The 17,386-nt window shown below is 37.2% G+C and overlaps 2 protein-coding genes across 4 annotated transcripts; one reads left to right on the forward strand and one right to left on the reverse strand.

The window, feature by feature from the left end:
- Positions 1-3,224: 3,224 nt before the first annotated feature.
- LOC117982620 (transcription elongation factor 1 homolog) lies at positions 3,225-5,218 on the reverse strand. Its single transcript, XM_034968988.2, has 4 exons — positions 5,199-5,218; positions 3,756-3,824; positions 3,545-3,662; positions 3,225-3,464 (listed from the first exon to the last, which is right to left on the reverse strand). The coding sequence occupies exons 3-4, from the start codon at positions 3,658-3,660 to the stop codon at positions 3,332-3,334; spliced, it is 249 nt and encodes an 82-aa protein (XP_034824879.1). The 5' UTR covers positions 3,661-3,662; positions 3,756-3,824; positions 5,199-5,218; the 3' UTR covers positions 3,225-3,331.
- Positions 5,219-6,620: 1,402 nt separating this feature from the next.
- Positions 6,621-17,360, forward strand: scaf6 (SR-related CTD associated factor 6). Of its 3 annotated transcripts, none has more exons than XM_069498598.1 (14): positions 6,621-6,836; positions 6,917-7,087; positions 7,191-7,465; positions 8,912-9,074; positions 9,568-9,715; positions 10,749-10,825; positions 10,998-11,196; positions 11,356-11,920; positions 12,587-12,720; positions 13,346-13,513; positions 15,258-15,371; positions 16,138-16,287; positions 16,500-16,669; positions 17,153-17,360. In XM_069498598.1, the coding sequence occupies exons 1-14, from the start codon at positions 6,812-6,814 to the stop codon at positions 17,254-17,256; spliced, it is 2,463 nt and encodes an 820-aa protein (XP_069354699.1). In that variant the 5' UTR covers positions 6,621-6,811; the 3' UTR covers positions 17,257-17,360. The 3 variants fall into 3 exon arrangements, with proteins under 3 accessions (XP_069354699.1, XP_034824873.1, XP_069354700.1); XM_034968982.2 differs by having other exon boundaries at positions 15,258-15,361; positions 16,140-16,287; XM_069498599.1 differs by lacking the exon at positions 6,621-6,836 and having other exon boundaries at positions 6,952-7,087; positions 7,280-7,465.
- The last annotated feature ends 26 nt before the right edge of the window (positions 17,361-17,386 follow it).

The following is a 17,386-nucleotide window of genomic DNA, read 5'->3' on the forward strand; positions in this document are numbered from 1 at the left end:
AAATTAGTATTAAAATATTACTATCATTATGTATAGTACGCGACAGGTCGAGATGGCAGTCGGAGTATGAGGCAGGGGGACGCCCCGCACACCCGCACAGCTCCCGACGCGAGATAGCGCGGGGTCTGTGTGGGTTTGCGGAGCGTCATTCCGATTGCCGTCTCGGCCTGTCGCGTTCTATAACTACATAGTTCATTTGCATTATGTGCTTAAACATTCCATACTCGCATTCATCGAGCTATTCATTCACTAAATATTTAATGTTTTTAATTATTAATACTGTCTATAACATATTTTAACATAAATCTGTATTATTCAATTACATAGTTATATTATGCTTATAGAAAAAAACGTAGTACTTGCGTGTTACAAATCTAATAAACTGTTTTAACTATGAGTGCATAGTTGCAAAGGTGGCCACTTTGACAGAGCTATAGCTATACTCTATCCGCTTGAGACGTACTATAGGGCTCTCTGTTACGTAATCCCACACAAGTGACAAAGACAAAATACTCTTAACCATTTTGAGCCACCAACCAATCACAAACAAAACTGTTTCCGAATTGAATTTTACCAACCAATCACAAACAAAACTATGTTTTCGAATTAAATAGAGTAGTACAGAAAACATAGGTTTCTTTGTGATTGGTTGGCCACTCAAAATGGTTAACGCCCACTTAGTTTTTGTCTTTGTCGTTTGTACGGGATTACGTAACAGAGAGAGCGCTATACTAATTTATCTCCGTTGATAGAGTATAAATAGAATAAAGATTATGATTTATATGACATACTATTATGTATTACTAAATTATTAAATTTGAGCAATATTGAAATGTATGTAAGAATATTTTATTAAGATTTAGAGTGCGCCAAGGATTATATTCTAGTTCCATATTCCTAGAACTGTAAAATTGCAGAAAGTTGGTCGCTTTAGTGAAATTGTAATATACCTAAATGATAATATAGAAATCACATCAGCAAAGTATCTAAAATTCCACTAGTTATAAATTTTTTGGGGGGTTCATAATTGGAATTGATTAATTAGTATTTAAGTGATTACTAAAGTTATACTTAGTATATCTAAGGTTATCTATATCTATAGAGCGTACTTTGACTTTGCTCAGACTTGACAGAATTATAATGAGACAGAGATATATATCCCTGCATAAATCTGTCTTGTTTTAATTCTGAGACAGGCCATTCGGCCAGATTTGAGTATTGGGTGCCACACGGGCATTGCGTTGCCGCCCCTACAAAAGAGTATGGCGTTGCAACGCACCACCCCTCCCCAGAGGGGAGTCCAGAGAGACGAGGTGGGCCTCGTCTCTCTGGACCCAAGTTCGCTGCGGCGCCGCACGACATCGTAACTCATCGTGTAGCATAGTACAGTGATTTCTATGTAGGATGACGCAGCGGCCCCGCACCGCATAGTGTGGCTTCACTCTTAAATCTCAGCAAGGTTGTAAGTGCGCTTATAGATTTCAGCCTAAAGCATATTGTTATACTAGTGACCCCATCTCGACTTTGCATGGGTAGGCACAAAGTTACCATAGATGTGATTTCCAGTTGGTAACTATTCCAGGTACCTACTAGATATTTTACAGAATGATAGATGACTTTATTTATATAATATTATTACAAATTATAATTCTCTCAAGTACCTACCTAATGTAATTTTTACCGACCCTTCCAAAAACTATCATCATAGGCCAATTTACTTTCTCAGCGTCAGCTTTCATCCCTTTTTGCTAGTGACTTAATAGTAGGAGACTAATGAGGTGGGTTCCCAGATTCTTCTGCATACAACTTAACTAAGTTTTAGTTATTATTGAATGTTAGTGATAATAACTGGGATGACGCGTCGGCTTAACGTGTTCTCCAAGGCACGGTGGAAACAAAAAGGCCCAAGTCGGTCATCAATCAAATTACCGACTTGAATCAACGTTGCTTAACAATCGCAATCGATCGATTTGTTTTTACTAGGCCATGTCTCTTAATTTAATAAATCTTTATAAAATATTCATCTTCTCAATGAATCGTCTATCTCTGATTGAAGAAAATTGGTACCTACAGTAGTTTGTGAGATTAGTGTGAACAGACAGACAAATTCGGCAGTGGGACTTACTGTTTTATAATAAGTAGTGGTAGTGGAGTATTGATATTTCAATTAAAATATTTATTTATTAAATCATGACAATGATCTTTGCTGATATGATTTTATTGTTGGTTATTAATAATTATAAAAAAATACAGCAATTGACAAACAAATGTTCTCTTTTATTTAATAATACATCAACACGATCATACCCTTTCTTTTATATTTCACAATATAATTTTAATAAAGATTTTTATATTTCATTTACTGAAACTAAATATAATTGATTTTTAAACTATTTTGACAGTAGCAATCCCTACTAACTGGACAAGTCTGGTACCATCTGGGGATACACTGGACTGTCAACATGTATGAACATTAATTTTGACAGCAATTTATCTCTGGCAATACCTACATTTTCAAAAATAAAATAGAATCAACAGATCTTTTAGAAACTACATAATTAAATATATTTCTGACCAATATCCAGGCATGCATGGCAATGCAACTCTTGTGCCACCTATTGCCTGTTGGTGGTAATGTCAGAAGTTCCAACAACAAAAAGTACGAAGTATCTTCACAATCTGATGAATGATATAGCAATTCATATGAGACCAAGATACATTCATGTTTTTGTATATAATATTTTTTATAATGATAAATGGCTTGGCATATATAATGCATAAAAAATGACTTCTCAGGCACCATTTATAACTGTTTCAGATGTATGATTTTAGTTCATAGTTTCAAGGAGAACTGTACTTTTGACCTGACAGTTGAGCCATTGATAGGTAGGTACCTAATTTAAAATAAAAGTTCCAACCACAAATAATTGAAAATAATCCATACAAAATTACTATGGAGTTCATAATTATTTAGTATAGTGCACACAAGATAAATTGGTAGTCAATCTGAAGTTGCAACATGGCTGTTGCCTAGGTTATAGACAGTAAGCAATAATGCACAATGCCAGCTGAGATCTGTTTTTAACCGACTTCAATAAAAGGAGGTTCTCAATTAGACTGTGTTTTGTTTTTCTACAATAATGTGTATAACTATGACTGCATTGCGCTAGATTGGAATACACTTGTTTTGTGTGCAGTATAGAATATTTACAATAATAAATTAATGGAATTTTAATTGATTTATTATAGAAGTCATGTTGAGACAAACAAGTAGTACTATTTAGAAAAAAAACAATATTGATTCTTAAAATAACCTTACAGCTTACAGTACTTAATTAGCAGTTTCACATGCATCCACCCAATCATTATAAACATCTATGGGCTCAGATAAAACATTTGTTGTGGTTTGGAAGTCTTCTAAGCATACCCGACATTGTATTCGAGCGGTATTCCTGGCTCGGTCCCTGTATAAAAGACACAAAATATCAAACTTCTGGTACATGGTTTACAAAAGGTAAATGGACATAATGGGCTTTTTACGGACATTTTAACTTCACAGGATTTTTCATGGTTACAAAAAGGGCAGTTAAATTGTTGATCAAGTGGTTCTATGGCTTTCCTTTTTGGCGGAGGCTTTCTTTTCGATTTGCGGCGACCCATATCTATAAAAATAATTAAAAATTTGGTCAGGAAATCATGTGAGGAATGCGGTAAGTAATATTCGTAAATTTTACATATTTCACTAGTAGCTTTACCGGTGTTTTGTTTATTTATTTAAAAAATCAATTTTAACACCAACAAAAGATGACCACACAACCCACACAACCACAGAGTACATTGAATATACGGGTATAGAGTCATCAGTCCCTATTTTTTGGTAACGCCATCTATTGAGCTGAGTTGCAACTACAGGATCTGCTATATATACTAATCCCTATAGGTACAGTATATACGCTACCTAGATAGGTACCTATATATAGGTTTTAAATTTTCTTTTATTTCTATTTTTCTATGGGTAATTTCAATCAATAAAACACATAAATAAGGTAATAATCTTTTATTTATTTTTATAACTGGGCACACACTTTTTTTCTGTTATTACAGCAAATCGTAGTCCGAGAAGCGTAATCGGGGTTATATTAGTTAGGTACCTACTTATAGAGCTCTTCTTTTTTCTTGTTTTATGGCTTTTTCCATCACATCCCGATCAGCACAATGCACTGTAAATCCATACTTTGCAGTTTCGAATAGCTTGAAAGAGGTACAAAGAAATAAAGAAAGTTGCTCGGTAGAGTTGTCAGAGTTCAAAATAAAGCTCAAGTCACTTCACTATAACAGAATCACCAAAATCCAAGTAACAAAGTCAAGTCGTTGGAAAATATCACATAAACACCTTGAGATAATGGAAAACCTCGGAAAAAAGTGGTTGAAAATAAATAATTTTTAATAGACACAGACCACAGACTTGACAATTTGTGACTGTGCCAGTGTTTCCATATGTAAATCAAGAATTACCGTGTTGTAATGTTAAAAATACGGTGTTTCTTGATTAAATTACGGTGGATGAGCTAAAAGAATAAGTACCGTGTAAATTACCGTGTAATTTTTAAAAAGAAAAAAACGTTACGAATTTGCTTTTTAATTTAATATTAATATTATTCTGAGTCTGACTCTCCTAGCATAGCAATGTCTTTTCATATATATTTTTTTTATTGCATTCATCCATCACATTTAAGAATTTTTACATTTCACTCCTTGCTAATTGCTTGAATAAGGACGAAAATAGATTGCCAAGATTAATAATTGATACTTTAACTGTGTGTGTGTGAGTGTGGCGCTAGATTAGAAAAATAATAAGATTAGATAAGTGGGGCGATAGATTAGAAAAATAATAAGGATTTCCTTGAAATCTGCCACAATCTACCACTTTGTTAAATCGTCAGCTTTTTCTGCCAGAGTTAAAATTTAGGAGCCAAATCTGCCCAAATGGCAGAAATCTGCCACAAACGGTCACACTGCTGACCGGCCACAAAATTTACAAGTAGTGCCACCTGTTGCGCGTGGTTGGCAACAAAACTTACTACTAGTGCCATCTGTCGAGCTAAGTCTGAGTCAATGTACCCTGTGCGATTTTGTACTGTGGCTAAAATGTACTGAGTGAAAAGACCCTGCACACAACTGACACCACAGAGTACATGACTGACACCACCATATTCAATGTACTCTGTGACACCACCTGACACAACCATAGAGTAAAGTAATACACTGGGACACCACAGACCAATAACATTGGGACACAACGCCTCTAATAACAAATGACACAAGACCACAGACTACACAGTACTTTTACAAGACACTACCTAGAATTAAAGCCACAGATATTTATATCTACAGATATGCAACTAGCGTGGCCTGCTCAGTCCCTCTCGCTCAAGCAGAGGTAGGTACTTACTTGTAAAAATAATGTTATTCCTTCTATTTTACGTTCGCTTCTACTATTGTAGCCTAGTTGTTATACTGAAATCCACCATTGCGCAATAACTTTAAAAACAAAACACAACAAAATAAATCGATTATTTCTTTTAAATAGTTGAGTCAACTTAACCAGTAGGGCGATTGTCTAAAACCTGCATCAATCATTATTACAATCTCAATTGTTCTGATTGGCTGAATTTGTGCGATTCTTGTTGCAACAATGCATTGTGGCCAATAGTGAGCGAGCATTAACCAATCTGAGATGATTGCGATCGTGACATTGTAGCTGTCAAACAACCGCGGTAGGGCCACTGACTTCACGTTGTTTGTCAAATTCCCACGTACAAAATACATCTTGGAAAACAAAAAAAAGTGGCAACGGTGATAAGGACAAAAAATAATCATTTTGTCACGTTCTAAGAGCACACAACCTACACAGTAGGCTACTTCTATAGCTCAGAATAAGGACTATTAGAAGTAGGGGCTATTGTGACACTTACTGTTAAAGCGAGATAGCTAAATGCATTTAAGCTCTTATTAGAAACTGACATGGCCACTTTTTGTTTGTTTGCCAAAATGTATTTGTACGTGAGATTTTGGCAAAAAACGTGAAGTGAGGTTATGTTGATTCAAGTATTGTAAATAAATAATTGATTCATTTTGTTGTTTTTTTCTTTTTGAAGTTATTGTGCAATAGTGGGTTTCAGTATACTAGGCTAGTTACAATAGCCGAAGCGAACGTAAAATAGACGGAATAACATTTCATAAGTACCTCTGCTTGAGCGAGAGGGACTGAGGGGGCCACGCTAGTTGCATATCTGGTGTTCTACAGGTATTTATTCTAAGTCGCTTGCTATCACATCACTATTAATGAGCCGTAAAAAACAGACAACACGCGGAACGTCATTTTGGACTCCGGGATAAAAAATGGACTATAAGTGAACATGGTTATGTTATGTAATGGTATGTAATGGCGGTTCCCATCGGACTCATAAACTCACAAACACACAGTTACACGCGTGGCAAAATAAGGTCAATAGTCCAAAAAAACATTAACAGCACAAAGCCCAACACTATTTTCTAGATCATCGACCCGACTTCACCGTGCTTCACCCTGCTTTTCACTTTTATTTGTTTGTGATTTTTAGTCTATGGCTTATTTTTATAAATGGCGGTCGTAAAGTCGCACGAAGAATAATTTGTTAGAAACCTCTTATAAGTGTGTTATGTATGCGTGCTTTATTCTATCAGAAACATTAATTAAAGAACATCAAATGTACAAATATTCTCATCGTTAACAGAACATTTGACTGTTAACCTCAAAACGCCAAACAAAATGGAGCTTCCGCAGCCGCCACAGGGTAAAGTTTTCTTCATAGTATTTACGCAATGTAATAATATCGTTTAGCAATGCAGGTATGGTTACGTATTTTATTTACAGATCAAGACTTACGAAATATAATAGACAAGCTAGCACAGTTTGTCGCAAGAAATGGCCCGGAATTCGAAAAGATGACCAAGACCAAACAAAAAAACAACCCCAAGTTCAGCTTTCTCTACGGCGGAGATTACTTCAACTACTATCAGTACAAAGTGACGACGGAGCAAGCAAGTAAGCATAATGACGATGGTGGAAATAGATAAATCTGCGGTCGCGCCCGATCGCTGCTTGCGTTGTGTTATAACCGTTTCAAGTGACCCTCCGCTGTTTATAGTTCTAAAGCAATCGGCCGGTGGGCAGGCGGCCCCTGCGCCCGCCGGGGCTTATACGGCACAGAACAGGCAATATGTACTGCCCCAACAGGCCAGCGCGACGCCCGCGCAGCTGGGCCTGGCGGCGTCGATGGCGGCGGCTCCCGCGCTGCAGCAGTGGCTGGCGGCGCACTCCGCGCCGCCCGCGCGCGCCGACTGCGATGGCGTCGCGGCGCAGATCGCAGTACTCAGGGAACAGATTACCCAGTCTGAGAACAATCTTAATGCCCAACACACCGTAAGTCCGTTTTGTTTTATATTGTCAGTAACACCTTCCATCTGGACATAAAACACAAAATATAATCCTCAAAATGTAATTCTAGTAAAGTTTCTTAATATTCTTATTGTATAATTTAATAAAAATTAAAAGCTAATATTAACTATATTTAATGATGAAAAGCTAATAAAAATTGTTAGTGCTTGAAATATTTTGACATTTATATAATTAATTATTAAGTACTAAACTCTTTGTGACTTCCTTTAAATTTCAGTATGTAATATCAAACAAACAGGTAGATTTTGCTTTAAGAAGTGCATGAATTTTCCAGTTGCATGTTTGATTAAGAAATAGGTGTAAACAGTGAAAAATTTATATATTGAATTTGCACCCCTATTTTATTATATTTCTCTGTAGGAGTAATTACTTCTATATTTTTTAATGTTATATATCATAAAACAAATACATGTAAGTAACAAAAATCAAGTTGGATTATTGTAAGAATTTTTCCTCCAAATAAGCAGTAAAGATATCATTTAATTTGAAATATTTTAAGGTAAGCTCAGCTTAATATGCTGTGTACACTTTTTGTCCACTAAGTAGACCAGGATAATAATAATTTGCAGCCCATAGAAATGTTCTACCTTTTGTGGCCCCTAATGTCCTAAGAGCCCAGCGTACTCATGAAAATATAACAATCTGCAATTGCAATATACAAATTAATGCATTGATTTAAAACTTTTGTAACAGCATACTTTGTCATTTTTGCAATGCCAAGATATTGTGCTTTGTTACTATTTTTGATATACTTTCACAGTAAAATTCTCAATAACGAATTCCAAGGCACAACCATTTTTTAGGGTTCTGTACCTCAAAAAGAAAAACGGAATTTTTTTGGAACCCTTTTAATAGGATCACTTTGTTGTCTGTCTGTCTATCTGTCTATCTGTCTGTCAAGAAACCTATGGGGTACTTCCTGTTGACCAAGATCATGAAATTTGGCAGTTAGGTAGGTCTTATAGCAGACATTAGCTCGAAGCTGCATGTTTGGCTCGTGAACGAAGCGGGTCGCTGACATTGTAAGGAAGGTTAAGTTGGTGACGGGATGACAAAGCGAGTCTTCTGATGTTTTCCATTTGGAAAATTTTGCACCTGACCCCCTTTTCATGCAAAGGTTTTAGTGGATAAATGATAAAATATAATCTGCCCCTTTTTACAACTGCAATGCACTTTTTGTTACTTAATGTTTTTTTTAAACAACTGCATTTCTGGCAAGTAGGGTTTGTGAGAGGAGGAACTAATTACCCCTCTCCCCTCAATCTTCGTTGGAGGTAGCATGATTCAAAACTTTTACTACTTTTTCATAGAGACTTTTACACTGTTTTTACTAATATCTAAACAGAATTGCATAAAACTCATTCAATATAATATTATGTACGTGATATATAAATCGAAGGTATATTTTAGGTGTTGATACAGCAACAGCAAGCCAAAATCAATGAGCTAGTGAGCAAGGCCCAAGTGGAGACCATACAGATAATGGCGGAGGAAAACAACATTAGTCTCTCTGAACTTGATACCATACTGCAGCCGATCATTGACACTTGTACTAAGGACAGCATTTCAACAGGTATAATTTTTTTTAAATATGTAGTTATGAAAATTAACTTGATTGTTGTACAAATGTACTCTTAGTATTTTTTTAAAATTTGTATAAAATAACTAGTAGATGAAATAAAATATTGGGTAAACGACAAAATCTATTAGATCAGAAATCTATAGAAACCATTCCTTAATTTGTGATTACATAATAATATACTACTAGATGATGCTCGCGACTTCGTCTGCGTGGATTTAGGTTTTTAAAAATCCCATGTAAACACTTTAATGTCCATCCCCGGGATGTACTAAATTTCATCAAAATTGGTTAAACTGTTGGGCAGTGAAAAGATAGCAGACATACACTTTCACAGTTGTAATATAAGTAATATAAACAAAAATAATCTCAGGTCATATAATAAAATTAAGAATTCTTTGATAGATAGTATTAGCAGGAATAACTCTGATAACTACTATTTGAATATAATTATGAACTTAATAATAATATGTACCATTTGTTCCAGGAAAGGGTTGGATTTTGCAACATGCAACATCACATGATGCAGGAAAAGTGATATCACAGCATCTTCTGCGAAAAGTCACTCAGCCGGGTGCTCCCTTCACACAGAAGCTTCACATAATTTACCTCATCAATGATGTTCTTCACCATTGGTTAGTATACACATTACTATCTGTAGTTTAAGCTTAAGGGGTTACATCTCTAAAACAAACTGAACACGGGTGCCTGGCACAGTGTGCCAGGCACCCCAGTGTGTGTACTTTCTTGTAGCTTCTTATTTACCTTCATTTATATGTGTTAATTTGATGTATTTAATGCAATGATTCTTATGGTGAGATCTATAGAGTGCACTCTGACTTAGCTTAGACTTAAGACAGAGTTAAAACGAGACAGCTATATCTTTCTCATAAATCTGTCTCGTTTTAACACAATCTTAAGTCTGAGCAAAGTCAAAGTGCGCTCTATTATAGATCTTAACCTTAGTGTCCTCGTAGATTACACAATGAAACTATTCAATTCCCTATATCCAGTCACAATCTACTTTTCTCCAATGACAGTTTATGTCTTCCATGTCAAATTAGCCTGGAATCCACCAAAGTGGAGATGGGCGTGGATATGTTATTTCAATTCATATGGATATGTTAAGCTGACCATATCAGATTAAATATTATTGATTGACGAAGTGATATTTTTTTCATATCATCAATCAATAAATAATCTGATTGGTTTGCTGAATACATCTCTGCTCCGCTTAAGTTGATACTGGGCCTTAAACTTTGTACGAAATTACCTTGATTGTTTTTATGCTTTGATTATTATATCAAATACATATTATGTCGAATATAACGGTTCAAGTGCTTATTGAATTGTTCATGAACATTTTATTTCCATTGTTGTAAAGTCAAAATAAATTTAAATTAAGCTATACCAAAAATGTTGGGAGAAATTTAATAGATGTGGGAGACAAAACTGTTACACAGACAAAAGTAGAAATATATGCCGCGCGTCTTTATAGTGTGTTATATTCCTTGAAATGTGTATCACTTTATTCTAATAATGGATATTAAATGTAACTGTACTCTTTTATATAAATAAATGTAAACTCAGTAAGTTTTTATACATTTCATGACCCTTGCATTCACTCCCAAAATTCGGTGTCTATGATACGATTATTCCTAATTACAGTGCACGCAAAAACGCTGAAGATCTCAAGAAAAATTTGGAAAATGTGGTGGTTCCAATGTTTTGCAATGCCAGTATAGGTAACATATTTATAATAATGTCCTCAAAGAATTTAGGTCTCTTGTCTGATTGTGCATACTCATCAACACTTAATAGATGTAGACACATCATCAACTGTGGTTCACCGCACAGGTAACTTGCTTGATTCACCTCGGCTGCTGCGACAACGTCGTAATCCTTTCGCTGTTTCAGCCGTCACTGAAGAGCAGGAGGCTAAACTGAACAAGCTGCTGCGCCTCTGGGAATCTAAGTCGAACTACTTCGACGCGGCGGTCATTAAAAAAATGAAGAGCCCCACGAGCTCCTACCAAGAGTACCAAAACAACCTGATCGCCCAGCACTCTAATGCCATTGCACATTTGACGCAGCAAACTAAGTCCACATTCGAAAAGTATGTATTTTTCATTTAGGTCTAATTTTTTTATCATATTACTTAAATTTGTCTAGCAAAGTGCTTTTTGTATCATTCCAAAATTTAGGGAGCTAATTCTAGCAGGTAAATGCTGAACAACCTGGTAGACAGTTTCTTTTATACTAACTAAATTTTCAGCTATCAAACCCAGCATCAAGCCTTTGTCGCACACACAATGCAGCAAATACAACAGATGGAGATGCAGAAACACGCGCTCGAACTCAACAACCAGGACCAAAACAAAGAAAGCCAACAACAGAACAATGTCCCACCACAGTTTCCAAACAATAATTTCAACGATCAGAGCTACCAACAACACACACATTCAGGGTACGACCAGAACTTCAATTCTGGTCACCAACAATACGGCAGTGAGAGTGGAGACAACTATCCTTCCAATAATAGCATAAGCGGAAACGAAAATAGCTACGACAGTCAAACATTCGAACAAATCACAAGTCAAAAGACACAAGAGAGCACGGAAGAACCTGATCTATCAAACCTCCCGAACGTAAACTTCTCACAACCTCCCCCCGGCTTTGAACCTCCAGAGCCTCCCATGTTAGCATTCCAAAACGGTCTTCCAGATCTGAGCAAACCCCCACCTGGATTCCTTCCATTCCCAGAGATTAATATTGAAGACTTAATGCCATCTGTACCTTATTTCGAATTGCCAGCAGGGTTAATGGTACCACTCATTATGGTAAGTCATGTTTTTGCTATAGGATGATTCGATTAAGAGTGTTTTAATGTGAATAAACAAAATACTAATTCGATTAAGAGTGCTTTTTCACGTGAATATAAAGAAAATATTCTGATCTTAGTATCAGCAATCATGCTAACAGGAATATGAGAACCGAGACCATGGTCTAGCAATCGATTTAACTATCAAAATGATCTAGGAGAAATTGCAAAAAAAATATATTTAGATTTTTTTTTAATATTTTTAAATGAGTGATAGTCAGTCCACATAACAAAAATTCAAAAAAATGTGCATGTTCTGACAGTAGGTACTAGGTTCTGTAAAGAAAAAGGGTCAATTCAGAAAAACGGCATGAATCATTATTAATTGTTGTGATTGGCTGAAATTATGCTATTCATGTTGCTACATTACATTGTAGCCCATAGTGAGCTAGCGTCAACCAATCAGAAATGATTGCGATCATTCTACTGCAATCGAGCTGCAGAAGCTAGGACTATTACTACTCCATGTATTGAAGTGAAAATATATAAATAAACTGGTGTAATTATAGACATAGGCATTGTTATTAGAAATATTTTAAATTGCCATAATGTTTCCTTCTATGTAGAGATAAAAATAGCTTTTTTCTTTATGATATTTTGTTAAAAATAAGGAGTTTGGTTCTAGTTGGAAGACGACAGATACAAACCATTAGACCCCGCGAAAATTCGGTTGCCGCCTCCCGCAGCGCCCAACGAAAGACTGCTCGCGGCTGTGGATGCTTTCTACGCCTCGCCCAACCATGAAAGACCCAGAGACAAGTAAGTATGCAAAGGATTTGCGCCATTCTGCAAGACATATTTTTCAATAATATGGTGATATTATGGTCGCTTATAATAGGCACAAGATTACAAATTAAATTACAAGGTTTTAAGTATTTCTAAGTTAACTTATTTCTAACATTTAATAATACATATATTATACTAGATGATGGGCCGCGACTTCGTCGGCGTGGATTTAGGTTTTTAAAATCCCGCGAGAACTCTTAATTTTCCGGGATAAAAAGTAGCCTATGTCCTTCCCCGGGGATGTAAGCTAACTCTACAAAATTTCATCGAAATCGGTTAAACGTGAAAAGCTAGCAGACAGACACACTTTCGCATTTATAATATTAGAATGGATTACTTATTTATTAAGTCTTGTACCTACTGCCTCGATTCCTCTGTTTGCTACTTTTTGGCAAAGACCTCCTCCAATTGCCTCTATTTAGACAAATTTAGCTATCTTTAAATTGTACTGCAGAAAGTTTTTTTTAAAGTGCTATTTAATCTTTTTTATATTCTGCAAGTTATTTTAATAGAAAAAATTGTCACTTTAATTTGATGCGCGCACGATGTATTCTGTGTTTCTAATTTAGTATTTTACTTTTTTGTTTAACTTTCACAGTGAGGGTTGGGAGAAATTAGGTTTATATGAATACTACAAAGCGAAAAATGCAGCTCGAAAGAACAAAGAAGAAGCCATCGCCCAAGGCTTGAGACAAAGGTCAAAGTCGCCAAGCCCCATCCCTAAAGACTTACAAAAACAACCCACCCCACCCGGCAGAAGATACAGGTACATACATCTCTCTTACAAATATTACCAAGGACTAAAGCATCATCGAGCTGCGTTCGCCTCAAGATATTTTAATGCCGCCATGTACAGTAAGCTGTGATGAAGCTATGATGATGATGATGAGCTGTGATACCCTCGTGGTTAGGACGTCCGCCTTCTAATCGGAGGTCGGGGGTTCGATCCCGGGCACGCGCCTCTAACTTTTCGGTGTTATGTGCGTTTTAATTAATTAAATATCACTTGCTTTACCGGTGAAGGAAAACATCGCGAGGAAACCTGCATGCCTGAGAGTTCTCCATAATGTTCTCAAAGGTGTGTGAAGTCTACCAATCCGCACATGGCCAGCGTGGCAGACTATGGCCAAAACCCTTCTCAGTCTGAGAGGAGACCCGTGCTCTGTAGTGAGCCGGCGATGGGTTGATCATGATGATGATGATGATGTACAGTACGATTCAAAAGTAAATGTGCCCATGATGTTTGCGCACGATGTTGCGCAGAACACACATTTTGGGTGTCCGAGGTCGTCCGAGGGAGCGAGGAGGGCAACAGCGCACGTCTCGCTCCTACATTGCCGCCAGTTCCTTAATGCGACTCTCTCTCGCTATACGTGTCTTGTTTGTTTGTACAGTCGAGTTGAGAAGTTACTTTGTTTAAGCTGTGGTGGAACCTACCGCCGCCCGTTAAGTGACGTAGTTCTCGAGTGTACCATGCGCAAGATCGCAAAGCTAACTTCACGCAGACGCATTTAAGTTTGAATCGTACTATACACCTACTGCAACAGTAGCGTAGATGTGCACGTATAGATTCGCGTCGTGGACGCTCCCGTATCACGCCCTGCATTCCGCTATCATGACGCGCAGGTGTCGCCGTAGCTTTACTATTTGTTTTCTTTTGTATATGTTGGATATCTTTACGTTTTTACTTTTTACATTACATTTCTAAATCTTAACTTTTTAAAGTATTTTAAGTTGTCATATCCCACCATATTGGACTTACCATGACGTCATAATCATAAAGGCTATAGACTCACGGAGCAAGGCTATAGACACGAAGCCAACGACACTATCAAAAAGTAATGACAATTATTATGAGGGGAATGATGAATCAACAAACACAGACATACTTATGTAGTTGAAAATGCAAATTTTATTTCTGACTAGCTAATGCCCGAGACTTGGTCCGCATGGATTTAGGTTTTTTAAAAATCCCGTGGGAACTCTTTGATTTTCCGGGATAAAAAGTAGCCTGTGTCACTCTCCAGGTCTTTAACTATACCGATGCAAAAAATCACGTCGGTCCGTTGCTCCGTTGCGACGTGATTGAAGGACAAACCAATAAACAAACACACTTGCATTTATAATATGGGTAAGGGATTTAAGTTATGTACCTAGCTCTAGGTGGTTATTTGAACAGTAATATTGTTGAGGCACAATTTTTTCTGAAAACTTTCCCTGTTTGACTTTCAGGACAAACAGGACTTTATGTTTTTGCCCACATATTTTTATATTAAACTAGCTGACCCGGCGAACTTCGTATCGCCTAACAGTCAATTCTTTAATTTTTTTAATATTTCTCTCCTTAAGAACCATCCTCGTACTTCAAGGAATATTATAAAAAAAGAATTAGCTAAATTGGTTCAGCTGTTCTCGAGATTTGCGATCAGCAACACATTCAGCGATTCATTTTTATACATAGAAATAACTATTTGTTTATGCATATTTACTACATTATTGTTACTCTTCAGGTCATTAAGTAAATCGCCAGAAAAGTTGTCGCCGAAAAAGTCAAAATCACGATCGCCTTCACCGAGAAGAAAAAACACGTGGAGGCGAGACAGAGATAGAGAGAGTAAGTCCAAAGTTAAGTTATTTTTTGATTTCTTATATCATAATATTAAATAAATAATTCTAAAGACTTATCCCTCATAATTATCAACCTGTATTTATCCACCTTTGGATACACACTTTTAGACCACTCCTATAGCTATTTTTGAACTTTATTACAATCCATACAAATCTTTACTTACAATAAAACAGCTGGACGAGTTTTGTACCTTTTTTTTTACCTTTTTTTTTAGTACCTGTTGAACAGATTTGAACTTCATATACTTATAGCTGATTAGCTGATGCCCGCGACCTCGTCTGAGTAGATTAAGGTTTTTCAACTCTTTGACTTTCTGGGATAAAAAGTAGCCTATGCCACTATTATTGAACGTGTGGACTACACAAATTTCAAACCCCTATTACACCCCCTTAAGGGTTAAATTTTCAAAAATTCTGTCTTAGCGGATGTCATAATAGCTATCTGCATGCCAAACAGCCCGATCCGTCCAGTAGTTTGAGCTGTGCATTGATAGATTAGTCAGTCAGTCACCTTTTCGTTTTATATATTTAGACTAGCTTATGCCCGCGACTTCGTCCGCGTGGACTACAAAATTTCAAACCCCTATTTAACCCCCTTAGGAGTTGAATTTTCAAAAATCCTTTCTTAGCGGATGCCTACGTCATAATAGCTATCTGCATGCCAAATTTCAGCCCGATCCGTCCAGTAGTTTGAGCTGTGCGTTGATAGATCAGTCAGTCAGTCAGTCACCTTTTCCTTTTATATATATACATTCTTCCAACAGGTCGCAGAAGATCTCGCTCCCGCTCGCGGTCTCGCTCGCGCAGCCGGTCGCGGGAGCGCGCGGAGCGGCACGCGGCGCGCGAGGCGTCGTCGCCGCCGCGCTCGAGGCGTGTTGAACGATCGAGATCCCCCACCCCTCCCAGTTTTCTGTGAGTACCATTCATCAACTCCCAGTATGCAAGGAAATAGCTCTGAGGCGATGGCGATGGTCGGGCAAATTTTTGCGAAGATGGAAGGAAAATGCTGCTCAAAAGGCTTGTATCATAAAAATCTTTTTGAAATGGCTAATCCAGTATGTAGTACACATTGCTGGTGCTTATGCTATGCACCACCTTAACAATTTTTATTTACTGTTCAACAGAGGTGGCGTGTACCCCGGCCCCTCACAACAGACGCTAGACTCCAGCAACAAGGGGCACCAGCTGCTGCAGAAGATGGGCTGGAGTGCGGGCGGGCTGGGAGCTGCGGGGCAGGGCATCGCCGAGCCCATTAGCGGCGGCGCCGTGCGCGACAAACAGGACCAATACAAAGGTGAGCGACTCCGGCAGTAGGAAGATGGGCTGGAATGTGGGCGGGCTATATGTATAGCATAGAATACAAGACACTTGCATAATATGGGAACTCCCTACATTTTTTTTGCTTTGAAAATCAGGGGTAAAAACTGTTCAAACTGTGTTGAGTCAAAACCGCGGCACGTGCGCGAATGGACTCCCTTGAAAAAGGACCCCGTATGGGTTCGAAACTAGTCGGGCTAACGTCGACTACACACGTGAGTAAAGCCGGGACAGATATTATTTAGAATAAAAACTGTTGTAGGTATTAAGATCAGACTTGGGGCCCTCCCCCCAAAATTTACATCAAAAATCCTAAGGATCCATCCATCTTTTAAACTTAAGAATCTAAAGGAAATATCTTGTTCACAACACGCCTTATGAAGTGTCTTGGTAGATGGTACTAGTACAAATTGAGTAAATTAGATTTTATTAATATTTTTCTATTTGGTTGTATGTTCAGGAGTTGGAGTGAATTTGAATGACCCCTACGAAAACTTCAGAAAGAACAAAGGTGCAGCATTTATTACAAGAATGAAGGAGAGGGCACTGGAGCGGTCAACGTGATCACGGTAGTCTTACGCTTAGGATGTAAATGTGTACATGCAATTGTGTGAATGAAATATGATTTATTTTATCTAAATCATCATAATAAAGATATATGAATTTTACTTTATTTTATTAAATACAAAGACTT

The sequence above is a fragment of the Maniola hyperantus genome, chromosome 5 (assembly GCF_902806685.2).
Source record: "Maniola hyperantus chromosome 5, iAphHyp1.2, whole genome shotgun sequence".
NCBI lineage: Eukaryota > Metazoa > Arthropoda > Insecta > Lepidoptera > Nymphalidae > Maniola > Maniola hyperantus.

Coding starts and splice junctions, on each gene's coding strand:
- LOC117982620 (XM_034968988.2), bottom strand. CDS start 3,660: ATGGGTCGCCGCAAATCGAAAAGAAAGCCTCCGCCAAAAAGGAAAGCC. Junction 3,465..3,544: donor AAATCCTGTGAAGTTAAAAT/GTCCGTAAAAAG, acceptor TCTTTTATACAG/GGACCGAGCCAGGAATACCG.
- scaf6 (XM_069498598.1), top strand. CDS start 6,812: ATGGAGCTTCCGCAGCCGCCACAGG. Junction 9,075..9,567: donor TAAGGACAGCATTTCAACAG/GTATAATTTTTT, acceptor CATTTGTTCCAG/GAAAGGGTTGGATTTTGCAA. Junction 13,514..15,257: donor CCACCCGGCAGAAGATACAG/GTACATACATCT, acceptor GTTACTCTTCAG/GTCATTAAGTAAATCGCCAG.